General features: G+C 44.5%; 1 protein-coding gene across 4 annotated transcripts in view; it reads right to left on the reverse strand.

The window, feature by feature from the left end:
* RAD51B (RAD51 paralog B) overlaps window positions 1-22,766 on the reverse strand; it is a 390,159-nt gene that overhangs the window by 9,408 nt on the left and 357,985 nt on the right. For 2 of the 4 annotated variants that reach the window (XM_009101983.4, XM_018907532.3), the window contains exon 11: window positions 8,568-21,786. The exons of 1 other annotated variant lie outside the window; for it this stretch is intronic. In XM_009101983.4, coding sequence (XP_009100231.1) covers window positions 21,635-21,786 — 152 coding nt within the window. In that variant the 3' untranslated portion in view covers window positions 8,568-21,634. Of the gene's footprint in view, window positions 1-8,567; window positions 21,787-22,766 lie in introns of those variants that run through there. One more of the 4 variants, XM_030240693.2, reaches the window with a different exon arrangement.

A 22,766-nucleotide genomic window follows, 5' to 3' on the forward strand; every position in this document is an offset into this window, starting at 1 on the left:
GTGTGGAATCACCATCCTACTTTTAGGAAGAGGCTAGACAAGCACTTGCCAAGTGTGACATAAGTATAATGATCCTACCCTGGGACATGAGTCTGGACTGAGTGATTTTCTGAGATTCCTCCCAGCCGTATAAATCTCTGATTCTCTCCTGGCTGCTGGAGGAAGCACTGATGTTGTGGAGCATTGCAAGTGCTCCATGCTTGTGGTCTGCAGTGATCTCACTTGTGAGTGAGAACCAAGAGCAGGAGATAGGTGTGCTGCTTTCTGGTTCAGAGAAAAAAGGCTGCAGTGACAGGTGAAGTCACCAATGACTCAGACGTCCTTGGCTTGTGAGAATATAGTCCTGTTTGTTTGATCTCTCATTTAAATGTCTCTGGTTCCCACAGGTGATGATATGTGACACTAACCTTGATTGATCAGTACAAAACAGTGTGTAAAGCTGAAACTTTGTCACTCTGACTGTTCCTAGGATTGCGTACTATTGCAGCCTCCTATAGACCCAACCAGAGTAGCCTGTCCTTTATATAATTCAGGACTCTTGCTTCCGTTTTGGCTGGAACCAGAGGCCAGTTCAGCCTGCAGCCCTGGCAGCAGTGACACAGGCTGGCACTTGGAGCCCTAAAGCTTCCACAGTGTCAGATGCTGAGGAACAGAAATGTGAGAAACTGGATTTTTATCTGGAGTCCCTGCGGGCCATTAGGGACAGAGCTTGCTAAAGATTATTTTATGCAAGCACTTACAGAAGTTTGTGTTTCTCTAGGAACTCCATGGAAGATAAATGGAAAGGGATACAAGCAGGAAGGGCAGAAATATTCTTTTTTTTCCAGTTTCCAAAGACAGCTTTTACAAACACTGGTATATAAATAGCCAAAAAAAAAAAAAAAAGGGCTTATTTTAAAGAGGTCGTTAACCCAAAGTCTCTTGAAAAAAATAGCAGAGAGCAAACACTGAAGTCCTTTAACTCTGTGTCATAATTTATAGCAGGTTTCCAATTGTGAAATCTCTCAGTGATGTGGGACAGATGTTATGGTGAGGAAAATAAAACAGACAACGGGATGGGAAATGTGGAGAAGATGAAATGACACCGTGTTGTAATCCTTATGGGAAATCTCTATATGGCTTTCCAAAATACTGTGCTGGTGAGCAATTAGGAAATGGCTGAGCTGTATAAACAGAGCCACTAGAGGTCTGTAACTGTTCCCATGCAGTTTCCAGAGAAACTGTCAGTCTCAAGGGCAGCTTTGGGAGGGGACTGCTCTGCCCACCATCTTCTAAATGATCCTTTTAATAATCTGTCCAGACCTGTTTGTGTAAGAAATGGACAAAAATGGAGGTTTTCCAGTGCTCATTCCGGTTCCTATGGCAGTAGATCAAAGGCAATAACAATACAGATTTAATTAATTCAGGAGAAGGAATTCCCACTTACAGCGGTCTTAATCCAGCAGAGGAGGAAAGCTGTCAATCATAAGGGCAAAGGTGCTGAAACTGGCATGGATTTGTGGTTTGTTTTGTTTTGTGTTTTTTTCCTTCACACTAAGCAGTTCAGGAGGAGAGTGAAACAGTAAACGTCACCTGAACTTCAGCAAAAGTAGGGGTTCACATATAATCAGTTTATGTTTAACATATATATAAACATACAACAGTCTATAAGTGTGTGTGAACTATCCAGCTTCAGGACATATGGACAATAACTGGGTCAGTCAAAAGAAACCTCTCTGGGGGAATTGTATTTCCTTGTCCAGGTCAAGTTTGGAGAACATCCCTATCAGCCTTACTCCAAAGACCCATCTTCACACCAAAGACCAGCAGCATTCTTAAAGACAGCAAAACCTGACTAACAGTTAGGGAGGAACTCATCTCCACCTTCCAGCTTGATATAAATCATAGGAGCAGAAGGGATTAAATTATTAGAAAGAATCAAGAATTACTGACTTAACCAGAGAGGAGTGAAAGCAAAAACCCTTGCACAAAGCTAACATCAAAAAAATGAAGACAAGCCTTTTGGGATATTGAGCAGGCAGCTGGCCACCAGGGTACTTGGGCTTTCTAGAATGCCTCAAAGACTAGAAGGAAAGATGCGAGAGGAAGTTTGTTGATTTTACTTGAGTTAGAAATTACCATGATAGTAATCTGATGCAAATCCATAATGGGAGATATTAAGGAGGCCAGCAGAGAATATGAAAGTGAAAGAATGACTACTTTCCCATCAAAAATATATTGTCTGAGTGAGAACAATATACAAGAAAGGACCACACAGGAAGGAAAATATTGTAGAATTCTGCTGATGTTAAATGAATTAATTTCTTTGTATAATATCTTCAAAAAGACATATTGTCTTAAATAGAGGTTCTAAAATAAAATTTCACTCATACCTGTGACAAAGCTCCTGTTGCCTTCTCCTTAAAACAACTGCAGACTATCAAAGCTGAAGTCAGTTTAAGAATCTGTTATCCCTTTGCCCCGTATGCCCTCACTTTCCTTTCCATATGCAGCTCATCTAACCTGGCCTGAGTTTCTTCCTCAATAGGAGGGAAGTGACCCACAAGACCCTTTGTGTGATTTCTGAAGCACTGAGCCACAGACATCACTGAGACAGCACCAGAGCCCTGCTACAGCTGATTTTAGACAAAACAGGTTGAACCCTCTGGCCAGTGTGTAGCGTGGTGCAAGGTGACAAATACCTTCAAGGGTTGAATCTGCCTACCTAAAATTGTAATGAGGACATTTTTGCCTTGGGTAAAACAGGGATAAGGGGCTCATACCCAACTAGAGCAATCTAGCGATTCATCTACCACTCTGTCAAACAGGCATTCATTAGAAAAAATCAGATAACTGAAGACTCACTTAGATCCAATGGCTTGGTCTGCTGAAGGTACCTTAATACTTTTTGCAGAAGTCTCCTACATTTGTAAGTCTCCTACATTAAAGTCTCCTACATTTCTAAAGGTTTAGAAATTGTTTCCTAATGCAGCCTGCTTCATCTTTGAACTCCAGCTGACATCATCCCAATGGCACAAACCTTATTGGCTCTGACATACAAGAAAGGATCTTTACATTAGAACATCTTACAGCCAGTCTTGTGGGTTTGCCTGGAATCCTGCATGTGATTCCCAGCACTACACATGGTAAACATTCTTACTACACAGAGACCTCTGTGTGTCCATTCATTCAGACACACCATCTGTGCCCACACTGGGGCTCTCACCAACTGTGTGTGTGTGTGTTTGGTTTCTCATCATGTGTGTGTTTTCACTGAAAGAGTGAGGAAGTGAGGAAGGGAGGAAGAATGGGCCTTTCCATTTCTAGGAAGGCACTGAGCCATCATTTTATATATGAATCTGGAAAAAGGAAGTGCTCCCATTCGGAGGAGAATTTAGGTGCTGAGAAGAATGACCTCTTCATGCTGGCACAATTTAGTTTATCTCTTTACTGGATATTGCCCTTTAAACCACTTGCAGCATACCAAGGTTAGGTATATAAGACGTAATTGCACTGCATTATGAAACTTGGAAGAAAAACCCTTCACACTTTTTTTTTTTTTTTTTTTAGGTTTATCAGGTATCATGTAATCTTATGCTACCTTGGGAGGTACGTTTTCAAGGTCTTTTGCAGATTTCAGTCCCTTTGGTAAAACATTAGAAGAGCTTTCTCACACCCTACGGGATTAGACCCCAGAAGTGGTCAGTCTGGTCTTCCATGAAACACTCCCTTGTGCTGCAGGGGTTGGCAGAAGACCTGCCAGACAGAGTCTGTGGGTCACACAGAGCCAGTGTGCATGAGAGCACAGCACAAAAGCTGCCATCAGGTAGAACCCATGTAACAAAGGGAAATGGGGCAAGTCTCTGCCTCAAGGCACTTCCAGAAGAAGGTGAGGTGATGCCTGCTGGTGGCATTGCTTTTGAGAAAGGACGTCTTAAAAATACTTATTTTGAAAGTGTTATTTTTGATATTTTATAGCCAGAAGGTTCTTTAGGCGCAGAGGAGCCTCATCATTGCACTTTAAATGTTATTAAAATTTGCTCCTACAGTTCTAGGGAGAGTCCTTGGGCTATTTGCTTTATAGCTGGAGTTTGGAGCCAAAATACTGTAACCTGAGATTTAAAGGTTTTGCATATTATTAAGAAAGCAAGCTGCAGCCTGCCCTCTTCCCCATCCTTTCTTCAGGGTGGCTATAGTACTGCAAATACGACACATGCACACTGCCTTTTGAAAAAAGTATCTACAATCGTGTTATTTTTATGTCAGTAACACATGTGAAAAGAATGTGTGAAGTCCATGAAAGTATGTAAAGACTCATGCTAGTTCTGTGTTTAATGATAGTGAGATATGAGGCTGCCAAATCACACTGAGGTGTGCAAAGTTCTTCTTTCTTAAAAGGAAGGCTGAAAAGCATTTGCCTCCTCTGTGCCATTTGTGTTGTCAGGAATGTGCTAAAACCAAATCCCTGTATACTGGTAGTGACGTCTGGAATAGGCCCAGTCTCCACAGGAGTAAGATGAAGGTATTCTGCTTTTTGTGATCCCTGATAATGTGGAAGCCTGTTATGGATGGCTTGGATTTTTCTCAGGGACATAATTGGGAAGAGCCATCTGATAACTACATGTGAACTTCCATGTACATTAAAACATTGGGAAGTCTTTTGATTAACCTTAGATTTGAATTTTCCAGGGAGGAAAAGAATAAACGGTCCTGATATAATTTTATTTTTAATGCATAAGTGCAGTGTTTCAAGAGGTATTTTTCCCTGTAAGATAGTGATTAACTCTCAGGTTGAGCGTTCTTCAGCTTAGAATATCTTTTCTTGAAATCAGTGCTTTTCCTCTGCCCTTACCATCCTCCTTTGCAACCCCAGGAAATGAAGGCTGGTACATTCCTGAAGGCTGCTCCAAAATAAATATCCAGCAACTGCCAACTTCTGCCTCAGCTGCATTAATGAACCCCTTTAAACCACCAGTGCAATGCAGTAGGTGCTTACAAGAAGGATATTCAGCCACAGAAGTGCAATGCAGTAGGTGCTTACAAGAAGGATATTCAGCACAGCCGGTCGGTCTGTGCTCCAGATATGGAGTTGGTTGTGAAGCCGGCAAGTTTCCAAAGCTGGGATGGCATTCCTGTTACCACTTTCCATGCCAGCTGTCTCAAGGAGTTGTTACAAGAGGCGCTAATCTGGTGCTTGAGAACAGCATTGGGTCCCTCCTTCCCCTGCCATTCTCTGGACACTGCTCCCGGGGAGGAAAATGCTATTAGAGTATTAGGTCATCTCGGTGCTTCCTGTTTTCTGGACCGATTCTCCTGTAGCTTGCTGTGCTGATTCTCAGGTCCTAGTGCACTTGGGTTATGGCTGTGTACAAAATACAGGAGGAGAAATGAGTGGCTGCATCACAAAAGCGTATGACTGGACATTTTGTTTTGCAAGGCTGGTGAGACAATATGAATCATACTGTTCCTCCCACACAGAAATCCCCTTCTGCTATTGTTATGCATTGCATACCTAATAGTTTAGTAAATGGCATAAAGAAACTTCTTGCAAAGCTGGGGAAAACTGTGTCTCCCAGCTGGCCAAATGCCACCCTCCTCAGCTTTGGTCTAATACCGACATCTCATATATTGACACTGTGATAACGATTATGAGAAGTGCCAGTGGAATATGATTGGATGCAGAAAGTGCAATTACCTCTCCCTTAGACAGCCAAGAATAACTGGAATGTCCTTTAATATTTTGGTTACTCCACATTCTTACATGTGAACCTTGCTGGGAGAATGGCAGAAGCATAAGAAAAGCAGAAGAGCTTGTGGGATTATTCCAACCCCCTGCTGCTCCTAATGGGCTTGTTTGATCAGAGGGGCTCAGCACAGCTCCACTGTGGCTCATGCCTGACATTCACATCTATCTTTGCAGGTGAGTGAAGGCTTTCTGAAGCAGCCCAGGCACTGGGAGGCTCAGAGTCCTCAGGTCCCCAGAAGGGGTTCAAAGCATGCAAAATGAGCACCATTTTGTTTATTGCCTGGTGGAGGTTTTCCAGAGTCCACATGCCATGGTCGCATGTGAAACCTGGGCACGGGTCATCACTTTGGGCAAATTCCTGGTGGGGAATGGGACAGTGGAACTGAGGAGAAGTCAGTGGTGTCAGATGGGTGGGCAGCCAGGAGCTGCCAGCCACTTTATCCTTGACTCATATGCATGTGTTACCGTACACAGCAGAAGTTTCGGGTGCTGATCAACTGTGCAATAAAGAAGGATAAAGAAGGAAATTCTGGCAGCATATGGGAGAGATTTAGGCTGTGAGGAGGTGGGAAGACCTGTCTCAGGAAGATGGCTTGAATGCAAGCTACTACTACAATGGGAAACTGCCACCCTTTCTCTTGTGTGTCTGGGAATACAGGGGCTGTGAGTCCTGTAGTTCAAGTTTACAAGTTTAAAACACTGAATTCAATGCATTTTCATAGGACAAGTCTTGCCCAGCAACCTCCAGGATGGTTTAACTGGGCCCAAAGCACTTATGAAGAACAGGAGGAGTATTTCCAACAGCTCCTTGAAGGCAGGTAAAGCAGCGAGGTTGGTGTGGCACAGCCTCAGGTACGGAACATGCTGGGGCCGCATGGGGAAGGGTGGGAAGTGTGGCTGGTGGGGATGCTGGACACGTCTGTCCAGACTGTGGATTTTCTTTCCTGGACCCCTGGTACCGGCTGTCCTGCCATTGCCATCCTGGCCCGCCGTGCCTGAGCCGCAGGCCCTGCTGCCAGCCCAGCCCCACCCGGCCCCGACGGAGCCCAGCTCCAGGAGCCCAGCGCTCCCAGCAGCACGGGCCAGCTGGGCCTCTTTCCGAGGCCCAGAGCAATTCCCTCCGCCCTCACGCCCCTCTGTTTACAGTATCACAGCCGCTTCCAGCCTGCGATAGCGCCGTGGCCGCCAGGTGACCCTGGCTTAGTGTAAATATTTTGCTTTCACTGGAAGGAAATGTGACATACATTTGGGGTGGAAGTTATCCAGAGGCTGTGGCCTCGGGAGCGGAGCTGCTGGGAAGCCCCTGCCACAGTGCTCTCAAGGTACCAGCGCTATCAAACACATTAGGACACGGGGACTGTGCACCAGCAAAGGGCCAGAGATTTGCTCCTCGGTGACACAGCAGGGGCAGCTGGGGGTCAGTGAGGAGTGAGGGTGCCCATGCTGCCCAGGCACAGCATGGCCTGTCTGCCCTGGCACACCTCCCCCTGGGCAGCTGAGCCCTGGAATGAAAGATGGTCATGGCAGAGAGAGATGAGCAGAGGTGCTTTCCAAATATCCATGTGAGTTTGGAGCAAAAAAGCCGTTAACAAAAAAAAAATCACTACATGATGATTTGTGTTTCTTAAACCATGTGGCCCTGTAAGCAGCCATGGGTAATGTGGCAGGTCCCAGTCTCCTGCTAATGGGCTTTGTCCTGCACTGAGGACAGTCTGCTTTAAGGCCTGGATGGGTTTTAAAAGCTGCCCCCAGCTGAGGGGTGTTTGCTGCTGGTGACACTTGTGATTGCCTGCCTCAGCCTGACTGTCTGTAGATATACTTAAAAAGGAATAGTAATGCAACGCTTAAAGGCATATTTTACCAAGTAGCTAGTGTCACATTTTACATCTGATAAATATTAATTAATGGTATTTCAAAGTACAAAAAGTGCTGGGAACTCATGCATTGGCTGGAGAGAAATAGATCTCCCATATTTAACCATAAACTTGCTGAATTTGACTTGGCATAGCTGGTTACCCTGAAGTGGTGTCTGCTTGTTTGGCATCCCTCCCTGTCCTACCGAGGTGCCGACTTCCCACAGGACAGCCCAGCAGCCTCCCCAGGGAATCAAAGAGCCAGATTATCCAAAATGGGCAAGCTGCACCAAGTCAAGGGTTTGTTTTTGGTAAGTGTCCAGGAATTAAGGCTCTAACTTGTTGAGGTTTTAGGCCTTGCCTAGGCTCAGTTCTTATCAACTGCTGTGAGCTAAATTACCAACCTTGTTTCTCCAGACAGTCAAATGTGTTATGGAGAAAAGGCATGTGTGTTCGATTCTCTTGTGAAAGGCTTGACAGTAGATAATTTAAAATTAAATTTCAGTCTGACATTAAAACAAACCCAGAAAGTTCCATTTCACAGGACAATGCTCTTCATGCACTAAAATAAAAGCTGATACAATTGCATGATAATGCTCAGCCAGATCACAAAACTGTAGGGAGGTTAATTGACTTTTTAGGAAGATCCCCAGTGAATATTAAACAGACCCTGACATTCCTAGCACTGCTGCCTGAGATCAGCACTTCACTGCCCACTACGTGCAGAGACATTTAAACAGCTCTTGCAGCAACCACTGACACCATCATACTGAATCCTGCCTGGGAGACCTTAGAAATGAGTCATAGATGGGAATGATCCTGTTCCTTAGAACACACTGCCAGTGTGCTTAGCTGAGCAGCACTGGAGAAGGAAGGAAATGAAATAAAAATTTTCGGAATTGGAAATTTTTATTGCATCATTTCATAATTAGAAATGAACACATACATAGACACACATGGGTATGTTTGCATACAACTACTTATACGTGCAGGCCAAAGAAAGCACTAGGAAGCTGTTGCAACCAAAGCATGTGCCACCCAATCCTAAGTAGGACGTTCTGTTCATAGTAGAACATAGTGTAGCTCATGGAAGCTCAAGGATGAAGCAATAAAAGTTGTGTACTAGCCAGTTCAAGGTTACACAAAAACATTAAGCTCCCTCTTGTTTAGAAGACACTGAAATGTGATACATGAACAAAAAAAGAAGTAATATCTTTAAATCTTAAAAAAGAATAGCTGTTTTACTCTGTAGGGATCTATGGGATCCTCCAATCTGAGGAAGAAAAAAGACCTTCATTTTCCCAGCTGGAAGGAGGGATTCATTTTAAGTTGAAGCAGTACATGTGTGATATTCCTCATGTGGTAAATTATGTGTAGGCTGGCAAGTCTATGGGCTGCTCACCATCTGTGTTTAAATTCAGGGCTGTGCTATGGCACTGAGCACTGAGGCTGTGGGACATCATGGGGGCCACACCTTAGTGCAGGTCTGGCTGCTCTTACACCTGTATATTCAGACTTAGAACTGAAAATCATGCCAAAGCTCTTGCATCAGGACTTCAGTTGACCTGCTAGCTCTTTGAAATCACCACCAGCAGCAGCAGGTTAGCCACCACCAGCACCCTGCAAGGCACTTCTGGGCTTGTGTGAAGCAGGAGAGTTATGAAGAGGGATTTTTGGCTGCCACAGCCTTTGAGTGTGCTGTGCTATGTAGAGCACATGCTGTGAGCTGCTGCTTCTCCTGAGAGTGGCCTGAAGGAAGGGGTCCTGGCATCACAAGGCTGAGAGGCAATCTGTGCAAGGCCAGCAAGGTGCCAGTCCATGAACTCACTGCCACTATGGATATGAAATGCTGGGAAAGGGCAAAGGAGCTCCCAGCCATTACAGGCAGGCTCAGTTCCCTGGCTGGAGGATGACAGACCACTCTCTCACCACAGACTCTGTTTAACAACAGATTAACTGAATTCTTTTGAGCTTTTATTGTGCTGAAAGGACGTTGCCCAAAGCAGCTGAAAAGACAGCCCACGTATCCAATACTAGCAGCCCTTTTTGATCCACTTTTTCTTTGACATTGCCTGGGGCACCCTCCCCCCACAGCCCTGCAATATAAATTCACTTTTTAATGCAGTTGGGTTGGATTTGTGAGGAGTGTGAAGTGCCAGCCACCTAAAAGGCCAGTCAGAAGAATTGCCATCTAAAAGGCCAGCTGGCAGAGAAGTGATTTAACCTGACAAAAAAAGGTGTTGAGACTAGTTTGATTATTTTGGGGGTGGAGGGTGAGGGCAGGTGGTTGTGTTGGCACAAATAAAGTGCTCTGGACCCACTAGAAACAGCTCATTCAGCCAAGCACCAAAACTGGTGCCAGCTCTAGATAAACTCTGGTGCTCCTCTTGCAGTTTTTATCCAGACTTGTCCCAGTCAGCACCAGGAACTGCCAACGGGTGCATCTCATCAAAAATAACAGGCTAGAAGAGACTTGTTTCCTGTGTGTTTGCCTTGAACCAGGATGTATCTTGCACCCAGAGCTCCACTTAGCTGTGCCAGTTCCAAGAGCTGGCTTGGTATTTACACCATCCTGTATGGGAGCTGGGGCAGCCATCAGCCTGAGCAGCAGGAGGAAACCTCTCCCCTGTTCACAAGTGCTCATTTCTGGGGTTTTGACTCATTACAGATGGTGCAGTGGGGTGTGTGGGTTATGTGCTGTCCTGTGAATTGCAGCTCTGGATGCAGCTTTCATTGGTCCCCCCATCGCTGTGTTAACGCCTGTGACAAAGCACACAGCTCACTTTCCAAGCACAAAGCTGTCCCATAGAGAGATGTATACTTCAAGAAGAGGAGAAAAAGATACATGTGGCATATGTTTCTGAAAAACAGGAAAACATGAAAATTATGCCCAACAAGAAAACACAGCTGAGAGGTAGCTGGGAGGGCTCTGTCCTTTCAATCTCTGTGTCTATCAACAGAAGAGGTGCTTGAAAATTGCACCCATCATTTTCTTTTGCAGAGTAATAAGCAAATAGGTTTTAGCTTGTCCCCTGCAGGGAAATGGTTTTGTAATGGAAGGAGCACTCTGAACTAAATCAACAAACAAGAGAAAGGCTGTGTTTGTTTTTCCATGTATTGGAGGTGAGGGCTCAACCATGCTGGAGTTTCTTTCACATCCTCTCCACTTGACACATGGCAGGGGACAGGCACATACATATGAGCTGCACATCTACGTGGAGGAAGCATTGGAACAACAAAACTTTTGGTCTCTGTCTTTCCCTCACACATGTGCCATGCCCTTCCTGTCAGTGGAGTGGGAGATGTGGCTCTCTCAGCATGCCTAATGCTCTCTCTCTGGCTGTATTTTCATGAATGTTTTAAGCCAGCACTTGTCACTGACATGGGAGCTGCCTGAGTGTCTCACTGTCCCCGACTACTTGTTTCCGTCCCCTCAGCTCTTGTGCAATCATACTGAAGTGCATCGGTGAGTGCAGCTGGACCACAACCAATCGAGGACTACAAAAAGGATGCATTTTTTTTAATCTCGTGGTTCCCCATCCAGTTCACTCTCTCACATTGGGAGTGAACCTCGTGTGCCTCTTTTGGCAGTGATGCTGACTTATTGGGAGAGACATTCATGGCCCTCTGGCCTGGGGCAAGAGATGACCTGGGTGGGGAAGGCTCTGCTGGCCCCAGGGCATTCCTGCCTCCCTGTGAGGGTGGCAGGAGAAAGCAGCAAATAAACTGAATAAATCAACCAGAAGCTTCGATACCGGTGGAAGTATCTAGTTCACATGCATACATACACTTACAGAAATGCACGTTACTACAGCCAGTTTCATATGAGGCAGGTATTTTTGCTAATTGATTATGAATCCAGAACCACCAGTGTAGTCTTTTTCATGCTACATATGCTTTGTTGGTATGTCTGAAGGACGTGTGTCCAGCACAAGCTCAGGCTAAGCATTAAGTTGGGAAAAGAGAGTTACCTAGCCAGACAGAGGCATTTTTGCCTCCTTTAAGTTGCATTTCAAAGACAGACAATTGTTTGGAAGTATCTTGTGTGCCTAATCAATGCACAGGAAGCATTTTCAAAGGCAAGGGCAGCAGTGAGTGGATGCTTTAATCCTGTCTTAGACACATCATTCCCCTTATTCATCTATCCCCAGCATTTGAACTGTTAGCTCAAAGGCAGGCCTACAGCTGGAATGAATAGCTTAAGACAGCCTCTCCATGTCTAGGCCACTGCATGCCCATATGGGCTTATGTCTTTAATGTATATTCCCCCTTGTCCCTCTTTTCTCCTAGCAGAAGGAAAGAGGCATTTCTGTGTGCTTCAGTGTGTCTTGTACGTGGCAGGCCAGGCAGCCCTGTGCCTGTACAAGTGCTTGTGAGCACACGCAGATATAGATGTGCCCATACAGACCCAGATGTGCCCAGACAGACACACATTACTAGTCACGTTTACATCTGTCTATATGCATGCTTATTCTGCCATGCAATCAACATATACACAAGTCTGTTGAAACAAGCCAATTTTTTTCCTCTCCTGAATTGCCAAATGCTGGAAGCCGCAGGCTAGCTATTGTGGTTACCCTGATTCCCAGGTTTCTCCTGCAGTTGGCAAGTAAGCGGCACTGCAAGTTTCCTAACAACTGGGATGAAGTTTTGTGTAAATCACCTTCTAGGCGTTAGACTTTTCCCAGCAAAAGAGGGGGGTGGGGGTTTGGAGGAGGGAGAATTGCTCTCTTTGATGTGGGGATTAGTTCACATGTCAGCATTATCCCCCTTTTTTTAATATGCTGTGATTTATAGAAGGGCGGCTATGAGAGATAGCCAAGGGGACACCCCACGTGGGACTGACAGACACCACCTCCCAGAAAATACCTACAACTAAAGCAGCTGGCATCAACAGAAAGACTCCAACTGCAAAAAAATGAAAGCATTGTAAAAAAGCCCTGTTTTGCCTAACAAATGCTTTTTAAAAATTAGGATGTGCTTTACTGCTTATTGAGTAGAAACTGGTTTTCCCAGCAGCAGAGGGGGAATCTTTCTGCACATCCACAATAAAGAAATTATAAATACTTTTTCCTTTAAAAAAAAGTTTGTTTTGTATTTTCCCTTTAGAGCACATATCACTAGTTAGAATGAGCATGGTTTCAAAAATGATTACGCTCACTTGAAACATATTTAGCAATGGGACTGCTCCAGAGTTTCCACATTCTCCTGCATGAATATTTTATCAGTGCTTTAGAAAAACTTCACTTTTTGGTCAAAAGTTATATAGTTGTTCTGCAATCCAATCTTATGTCTATTAGTGTTGAAGGAAACTTTCCTGATGTTTTTCATGGGAACTGGATAAGGCTCTGACTTATTAGGCTAGAAGCCATATTCAGAGTGGCTTTGCTTAGCATATCTGAATTATTTGGGCTTACTGCTTTGTGAAGTGTATGGCTGAGGGGCTGGCAAAGGAGACAGTGATACATACAGTAAGAGATTTAACCAACTTTTATAGCTGGTATCAGTATTTTTTTCGAATTTCTTTCTGTTTTGACCCTTTTCAGTTCCTCATTTTTATTTTTCCAGTTCTCTTTGAATGAAACTTTGAGACATTCTAGTAAAGCAAACTTTTATTTGGTAATTAAAAACACAGTTTAATTTCCAGACAGATCAGCTCTTTGAGCTGAATCCCTGTGTGGCTGCTCTTGTGTTGAAGGCAGTGGGGGTGACAAGGCTGCGGCAGCCCAGACTTTAGAGTGAGCTGCTGTAAAACTCTACCCTAAATAAGCAGTTTTATTATGTTTTGACCACAGAGATACCATGGGGTCTTCCTTGGGTTTTTCTTTAAGTCCTCTCGCACCCAAAGCCCTGCATTCACCCTTGCTGCTGCTTTGCTCACGCTCCTTCCAGCACGGCAGAGGCAGCTCAGTGGCTGCCTGGGCACCTTACCTTGAGGGACAGACAAAAGCCAAACCACTTTTTTACTGCAATGTTTCCAATGGTCTCCCGCAATTCCCCCCACTATTCTTTTAAGCATAAAGAGGTTATTGTGTCACCCCCCAGCAACCCATGGCTGCCACTGACAACCAAAGTGTGACGCACGGCAGGACGTGCCCCACACAAACAGGCTTTGTACCCGGGGCGGTGCAGTAAAGTGGCCACGTTCAAGTGTGGCCTCACAGTGTGACTTCTCCCACCCCAGCCGGGGCTGCTCCATGTGCTCTGACCCAAATGCTAATCGAACTACTTAAACCTGCAGTGAAAGCACAGACAAAAGCTCCTCTGGCATCTCCCCAAGCGCAGCGCCCTGGCCCAGGGCTCCTGTGAAGGTATGCTGCAGCATGCTCACAGACCCGCCTGCCTCTGCAGAGCAGCATGGAGAGAGGGGCAGGTTTGGCTCCCAGGTGCCTGTGCATGCCCCACCTCGGCTTGCTACTCCTCTTTTGTGCCACTGTGAAGTGACTACAATCACAATCCTTCTCAGAAACGTGCACAGAATAACGTGTTATGTGCACTGGCACCCTCTCCTCACGAACAGGTAACAGCAGGGTAATTCAGAGTAATTCAGAGTGATGCTTCCTTTCACCCCAGCCTGATGCAGGGTTGGGGATGGTGTGGGGAGAGAGAAGGGTGACTTGGTAGACTGGAAATGATAACTGTTTCCACAGCCTGGGAAACACACTGCATATTTTTCTGGCACACAAGGGTATTTAAGAGACATGGCACATGCTGCGCTACTTATTCTTCTTCACAAATGGCCCAGTGGAGCCAAAAATCAAAACCATTTCCTGCTTATTTGTTCAAATTGTCAAAATATTTGACTGAATGAATGTCAAGCAGTATCCTGAAGACAATACTTCATAGAAGGAAAGACAATTTGGAGATCGCTGTGTTCTCCCATTTCACTGCACTTTCCAGAAATGGAAAATCCTCCTTGCTGCTCTCCTGGCTGTTGTGTGGCAGAGTGGACAATGCCAGCTGACTACAGCCACAGCCACTGACTTCTACTTTTTTCTACATACGTTACCATTTGGGGGCTCAGGCCTGCCTCCATTGTCACTGGTAGCTTGATTCTCTCCTGAAGGGTTAAATACATTTTTCTTTTAAATAAAGAGACAGCACTGGCTGATTAAACCCTAGTAATTATGCATGTATTTTGTTAATGCTTTTGAGTGAGAAAACTAATTCCTATATTATTCAGGCATGCTCTCATCTGGGAGAAACAAGATTTCTCAACTCCTGTTTGGATTGAGTTGGGAATACAAATTTAAGCAAAGTTTGTTAATTGCCATATATACTAAGAAGTTAGACAAACCTTTTCAGTAGCTATGTTTGAGTGTAACTGAGACTAGAACTGAGATTTTATGATTTTGATGGCTTACAGTTAAGAATGAAACAATGTAATATAATACAAAGAAATAATTAAACAGCCAGTCAGCCAAGCAGGACAGGCTTACACTTTTGAACGCACTACACTTTGGAAAATTATGAGAAAAGCAGAGAATTTGAAAAACACTGTCAATTTGGGCACTTTTTTTGACTGTTTGTTTTTAAAAGTTATGTTGATAATGATAGAGTTTTAATCAGAACAATATTAACAGACTGCAACTTAAAACTTTATCTGGTCTTTTCATTTAAACCCACAAAAATGTAAGTCCAGGCTGGAGTTCATAACAAGCTGGACCCTTTCCTTTCGAAAAAAAAAAGAACCAAAACTGAAATCAAATGCTCAGTTTGATTATCCAACTGTTTGGCACAAAGGTGCAACTGGCTTGTCTTTCTGTGGTCTGAATGAAACCCAGAGGAACATTAGGCCCTGACTGCTAGACACAGCTCCCATGCTTCCAAAAGCTGAGCATGAAAACATAGGTGGAGGACAAGATCTCTTCCTGCAGGAGATACCTGCCCTCCCTCACGTTATACTGATAGTAGGAAACTACTGTAGCTGTTGATACATCAGCAACAGCCCTTGAATATTTCTGCCTGTCATCCAGATTTATTAAAAGATCACTTCCATTTGAGATTCTCCAAAAGCATGTGTTTTTTCTGATATGTCGTATATAAAGGTAACACAAAAGTAAGTATGTTACCACTTTCACAAGCTGTGTGATGAATTAAATCATCTAGAATTTGGTAATGGAAGGGCTGTATTTTCATTTTGACTCCCTAGGAACAGACATATTGTCAATGTCCAGCGAAGGCTAAAATTCTACTGGACCATAGCTGTGTACCTTGTATGAAGGCTTTGAGAAGGGATTTCTGTACCTGCTGAAGCAATGAACCATTAGTGCAGCAGTTGGGATAGAGCAAGTGAGGCAACTGCAATGTGCCTTCAGTTGGAAAGCAGCTTCAGGGCTAAATGGCAGCCTCGTCAGACATTCACCTGGTTCCACTGCTTGCATTTACAGCTCAGGAGAGAGCTCAAAGAGTGTGGAAATTCTGCAGCTAAATAGCCACCTTCTTAGCACCCTGCTCAGCACAAAGCTTCCCTGGCACCTGATTAGGAAAACACTGCAGAGGATTCACAGAAACGGGGGCTGGGGTCAGGAGAAAGCATTAAACCTTTGCATGTAACTTTTCATGTGACCAGGCTGGCGGGCCAGTGACTGTGGGCTCCATTGGCAGGCAGTGGCTTGCGGAGAGCTGGGAATTATTATATAGGATTGGGAGAGAATGCCAGCAATGCACACAGAGCCCAGGGGGGAGGATGAAAGGCAAACGCCATGCAATGAATGAATTCAGAACTATGCATGCAATTTTTGAATGACTTCTTTCCCTTTGCTGAACCTGCACACCAGTTTCTGCAGCCACCAGTGAAAGCCTCATGTCCCATAGTTGAGAAGATCTGTACCAACCCCCTCGGCTCTGCCAGCCCACGCGCTGCTCCGCAGCGCCTGCCGCTGCATGGGCGCAGGCCACCTTTGCTGTCAGCAACAGGAAGAGCACGGTGTTGGTGTGCCATGAACGAGGGTCCTTGCCAAGACACCACTGAGCCCCCCAAATGCAGCTGCCCTCAGGAGGAAAGCGGGGTGTGGCTCTTCTGAATGCGGCAGCTCCCACTGGTGGTGGCAATGCTATGGGGCTGTGGTGAAACCCATAGCTGAGGGCAAGGGGAGAAAAATTCAGCGTTGCTGCTTCAGCAATCTGAACCAAGCAGTGCCACAACAGCTCATTGGCTGGGGGCAGAGCTCAGCTGGTGCCACCTCCATTGTCACCATGGTGGTTGGGGGCCCACCTGTCTTACGGCTGGCCTTCCCAGGTGGCTGCAGTCAGATGGGGTGCACTTCAAAAGCACACTGAGGAACAGTAACTTGCTGCTTCCCCACAGTGTTTAATTTTGGAAAGATGGGAGGAGGGCCATCTAGAAACGGTGTCCCTGCAGCTCCTCACTTGGCATAGTAGAACCATCTTTTATTATCCTTTGGGGCTACAGCTGAAAACAAAAAATGCTTTCATTTCACTTTGGCAGCAGCTCTGGTTGTGTGTGCTCTGGCTGCTTCCTTAATTACAGTGGTTGTTGACAACTTCTGATAGAGACCCTCTCTTTGAGCAGTCCCCCCACTCCCCCACTCTTTTTGCAGTCTGAACACATAACAAACTGGGACAACGTTCTGTAAAAATAAGCTCACTGTAACTCAGTGATTCCCATGCCACAGTTATGCTCTCTTCTGTCCTCTCAGTTTGTGCTGCTGCTGTTTATTTCCTCTTTCTGGCTATAAGACGTTTTATTTATTAGTGCTGGATTTCCTGTTGCCTGCAGCTGCCCGTTCTTTACTCTCCCCAGTGCATTTTGCCACGAGAGGCTGTCTGTAGGTTTGTTGTCCCACTGACTGAGGTACTCTAGTCAAGTTTGGTTGGTGGTTGTATTAAACAACACTTGACAAAGAGGGGGCTTCCATGGCAGCCTGAGCATACAAACCATCCTTCCCTCAAATAAACCAAAGGCTGGCATGGTAAGCTCTCAGAGAAAGAGGAGGGGTCCCTTTTTTATGACTTACTGATGCAGAGATTATGCTTTTTCAGATGGCAGGAACACTTCTTGTTTTGCTTGCACACACTGCACCACACAGTGGAAGTCAGCTCTTTGACTGGATATGTCTGCAGGCCTGACTAAAAAGTGGTTAGAGATTTGCAATTATTTATATTTCAGACTGTGGGCCACATCATGCTAGAAACATCATGCAGATGTTACACATGTGAGGTTCATGAGTGACTTCCCTGATCTTTTGTGGACATTCAACATCCTTGTAGTAAACAGAAAAATTGCTTTTACTAAAAGTGAGATCATGAAATGGAAAAAAATGTTTTGCTGCTTTGAACATGATTTCCCTGCTGGAAGGAAGAAGGCAGCAAAAGCTCTTTATGCTCTGGGTATTACCAGCAAGGCCAGCTGGAAAAGCTCACTCATCGACACTGGGGAGAAGTGCTTCATCTAAATTCTCTGTTGTCCAATAGCTATCTGGTATTTTTTCAAATGGAAGAGAGTAAGGTTGAAGGAGCATCTAATGGTAATATCCTCTTTCTTGTGTTTTGTGTGTAAGGTGCTGCCCTAATTTTATCATCTTTCTTTCTATTTGGAAGGGATTTAATCTGAAATCTGAATAATGAGAATTAGGGGTGAAGTGAACCCTAAGGCATGGAGGTGTGTTTTACAGTGGTGCAGCCATGGTCCTATCAGGATGTGATCTTTTCAGCTGTTGTTCATGGTGGGCAGTTGCTGGCAGAGAAGCTCTGCAGGTGCAGCACCATTTAGACACTTCTTCCTTTGTGTCAGATGTTCAAGAGCTGCCCATGACCATTAAATAGGGAACAGTCCTCTGACATCTTCCAGGTAAAATGGAAATGGGAGATCCTGAGTATTTGAATTATGAAAGATCCCAGTGTGTTACCTGCAAGCCAGCGTTTTAACCCCAGTGTCCTGGCCAAATTCCAGCTCTGCTAATTACATCCTGCCTATGTGAAAATTCCCCTGCATTTGTACACTGCTTTCTTCCTCACTTGTTTTCAGCAGCTGTGTGGAGTTGCCAGGTGCGGCGAAGTGCTTGCCATGTTCCACCTCAGGCCTGGCTGCCTTTCAGCAGGGAATGAAATGAGCACTGTGCACAGCATTTGCACTGAGCCCAGATCCTCTGCAGGGAAGAGTGCTAGAGAAGCAGCCTACCCAAGGACCAGTGCTGGAGCCTTGTCACAAAAGGTAACGTCGTTAAGAGGAGCAAGGTTCTGGTGCTGGGGTACATCGTAAGGTCACAGGAGAGACAGGAGGACTGATTTTCCTCCCAATGTCTCTCATCTACAAGGGCTGGAATAGTTGGTACAAACTGATCTGGTATTGGTAGCTGACTGACTTCAGGTTTGTCTGCACCGTGTGAGAAGCTCTCAATCCTGCTTACACTGGTCACTGTCAATATACATCCAGCTTTGCATGTCTGGTTATCTATCATTGTGAACAACGGAAGCTAAGGGGAAAATAATTTAACAGCTTTAAATCTATAGATTTGTTTCCTTGTCTTCCACTTCATCTCATACACATTGCTTTTGCTTGGCCCTGTTGGGAACAACTCTCTTCAACTAGCCATTAATCCCTCTGGTAAAAAACTCACTCATACCACTGGAGGAGAACTGGCTGATGGATTATCCCTGTCTTCGGAAGAGGTGAAAGAGATGGCTGCAGCTGTAGTTACAGGATGGCAATAATAAGAAGCAGTGAGAAATGCAGGTCACATACAGAAGGATAATGAGATTGCACCTATTCAATACAAGAGTGACTTATTGGCTCAACTGTCCGATTTTCCTGTCAGCCAAGCTCTTTTGTTGATGATGGCATTTTTTCTACAGTTCTGCCTGAATATTATATGGAAGTACATACAAACATGTTTGAGGTTGCTCCCAACATAACATCAACTCCACTGGCAGCAATGGAGGCAGAACATGCCCAAGGCAGATAGTGCAGTGACTTGATTTTTTTTTCCCCCACCTCACATCCCTCTTTGATCTTTTCAACATCTTAATTCCATGGGACAGCAGTCATGAGCAAGGGTGAAAACCCAAGGTTGTCTCAAGGAGTGAGGCCAGCATGTTTTCACTATATCCTATAGGGAATTAGAGCAAGTCTTAGAAAGGGAGGGAATGAGTGTTGTTTGTGGTGTAGAAATGTGTGTTGTTTTTGGTGTAAGACAGAAAGCTGGGACTCAAAGACCCAAGGTCTGTTACCACGCTGCCCCTGTGACCTCAGCAAAGCACAACTATTTTAGTCTCATTAGCCCTCTCTTTAAACTGTACTTGCTTCATGGGGATGAGAAGAAGGGGATTAAGCTTTAATTCACTAATGTTTGTAAAACATTTTAAAACTTGATGGAAATTTCCCAGGTAGTGCAGAGAGCATTGAAAAGCTTATCTCCCTCTCCAACTGCAAACAGCTCTGCAATATGACAGAAATGAGTGAAAACTCCTTGCATTCTGGTGTTTACAATAATGAAGACTTCTAACTTCCCCTCTCAATCCTTCCATGTTTTTTTTAAATAAGGAGAGACAGCAATGAGAAATTTTAGTCTAAACAGAGTGCAGTTGCTCCCTGGAGACTTAAATGCATCTCAGTGGAATTTTCCCTGCCTTCAGTCTATTGTACTTCTTAAAGGTCCTGGAAACAGACATGTGACTGTAAGAGCAAAAAACACTTCTCTGTCTGAGTGCTCTACCAAATATTTACAAGATACTCAGATAAAATGGCTATGAGCAAGTTCAGCAGGGTTTGAATGGCTGGTAGTGCAGCACTGTCAAGAAGAAAATCTAAATCTTAGCTAAAACAAAATTAAAATTACATGTTACAAAGGTCTCCTCAAAGCACTAGTAACACTGAAGCTGCAAAACTGCTCTTCTCCAGGGTGAAATGTATTACTTTAAGAAGTAGCTTATTGAAATGCAGTAGCCTCCTTGTTGTGATGGAAACTTCCTTGTTACAGGAGAGCCCAAAGCTGTGTCAGCAAGCGTGCAAACAGAGAGCTGTAGAGATGGCCTCTCCATGCCATCCTGTCTGGTGGCTGGGAGTGATGCCACATCAGCTTCCACATCTCTGGCACTGCCAGCCTTACCAGTGTGCAGTACTTTTTAGTAGGGGCCACGTGCTTCCAAGAACTCTCTCATCACCCCCAGACAGCCCAGCAAACAGCAGATGGCAACCTGCCTGCCTGGCTGCCCCAGGTGGCCTCACTGCAGCTCATTTCCTTGCTGGGTTACCTACAGCCACTTTGGGATACTTCAGACCTCTCATATTCCTGTACAATTCTCAAGAGGGTGCTCAGGGAGGCTTTGCCTGTGATGGCAGAGGACAGAACCAGCCTCTCAGGCCAATGGTGACTGCAGTGGCAGCTGGCACCAACTGAACCCATGGCTTTCCTGTAGGCTTGAGAGCTGGGAACAGATCCTGATCACAGCACAGCCAGTGATGCTTTTAGTGGCCTTGAGTAAGTCATACATTCTCTAAGTCTGTAAGATGAGTAAACAGTTCTGTGGTTTGCAGTCATGTTGTGAATACTTCAAAAGTGCTTTGAAGACAGAGAAAGCTGAGCAGCTGTAATACACTTCGATCTTCCCACCGTTTAGACTGCTACCTGATCTCCTAACATTTTGAACGATTTCCAAGTGAGCTACAAGAATAAGTACTTACTGTACTATTGCTTCGTAATCAAGCCACTGAGTGGGCTTATCATTCTCTTAAAAAAAGAAGTGAACATTTCACAGTGTTTTGGGCTGTGGACACTCCTGTGCTTGGCCATTGGTTCCTCCAAACTGATGATGTGGTGAGGTCAATTAGGAAGGCACATGTGGCCTACACTTCTTCAGTATGTTGTTCAGAGGCTTTTATTATTAAGTCACTTAAATTAACCTAAACAAAAGACAGGTTTTTCATAAGTTCAGAGTTAAGTACAGCCTCACATATACAAAGAACAGCACTTGGTTTTAAAGTTAGTCTTTGAAGAGACGAAAGAAGAAGAATGTTCAATCTCTGCTTCACCAGATTTCTGAAAACCAATGTCATAATTCGTTCAAGTCTTTGGGGAAGTTTCATTTGTCCTTTCTATAGATTTGATGTATTTCTTGAAGTCTCACCCGTAGTGCTGGGTAAAGCGGCATCATGTAAAGTATCTTTCAAGGCAGTGTTCCTCACTCGTATGGGCTGCAGGGCAGGATTGGTTCCCTCCCAAACTAAATTAGTTTGATCCTTTTGGTCTGAAACACATAATAAAGACAAGACACCTCAATCACAATATTTCTGAATGAGATTGCAAAGTTGCCCTTTCCTCCAGCAAACAACCACTTCGAAACCCATTTAATACACAAAACAAATCAAGACAATAAGTTCTCTATGAACTATTGGTACAGATCTGCTGAAAATGGATTGATGTGCATGGAATGATCCTCTTTTTTCTGCCTGTCTGGTTATCCTTCTAGTTACCAGTGTCCAAACTCTCCTTCTCATGCTGGCTGGCAAACTTTCTGATGTGCTCTAGAGCCAAACTTTAGACTGGTCGAGGCCCCTTTACCATTCTTTGCCAGAGCTCTCCAAAGGCCAGCATGTATTTGCTGAGAATACTGTAGTTGCCAGGGTACTTGCACCACCCTAATTTTCCAATAAAACTGATTTTTGGTGGCCAGTACCTATGAACAGAGAATGGGATGTGCAAGAAGATGGACATTCTCTACTACAGCTCACGTTTGACAGTTCAAACACATTTTCTAGAATTAAACAGAGGACAGCTTATAGTAATATATTTTCTAATTAATAGCAAATTGCCTTGGATTCAGAGAGAATATTATGGCTCCACTTTACATGCTTTATTAATACCTAGGCTGAGATCAGAGCCTGCTCCCAACCAGTATAATCTGTTCCTCTTCTAGTCTTAGATCTATGACAATGACAGACTGTAAAGTGCTTTGGGAAGAAGCTCTCTTTGTAAATAAAGGATATTATATGACTGATTAGATACTTTAAGTAGAAAACAGACTGTTGTTTGTGAGAGGAAATATTTAAAACCAAAATGAAAGCCTTCCTGAGCAACCTGCAAGGTGACAAACACAAACTGAAGAAACACACACAGTTACCAGGACCAAAATATCCAAGGTACTATGCATCAGTCAGATCATGTCATGTCCTCAGGTTTGCTGCTATTAACTGTGTTGCAAGGCATCTCAGGCCTATTGAAATACGT

Source organism: Serinus canaria, chromosome 5, assembly GCF_022539315.1.
Source record: "Serinus canaria isolate serCan28SL12 chromosome 5, serCan2020, whole genome shotgun sequence".
Lineage (NCBI taxonomy): Eukaryota > Metazoa > Chordata > Aves > Passeriformes > Fringillidae > Serinus > Serinus canaria.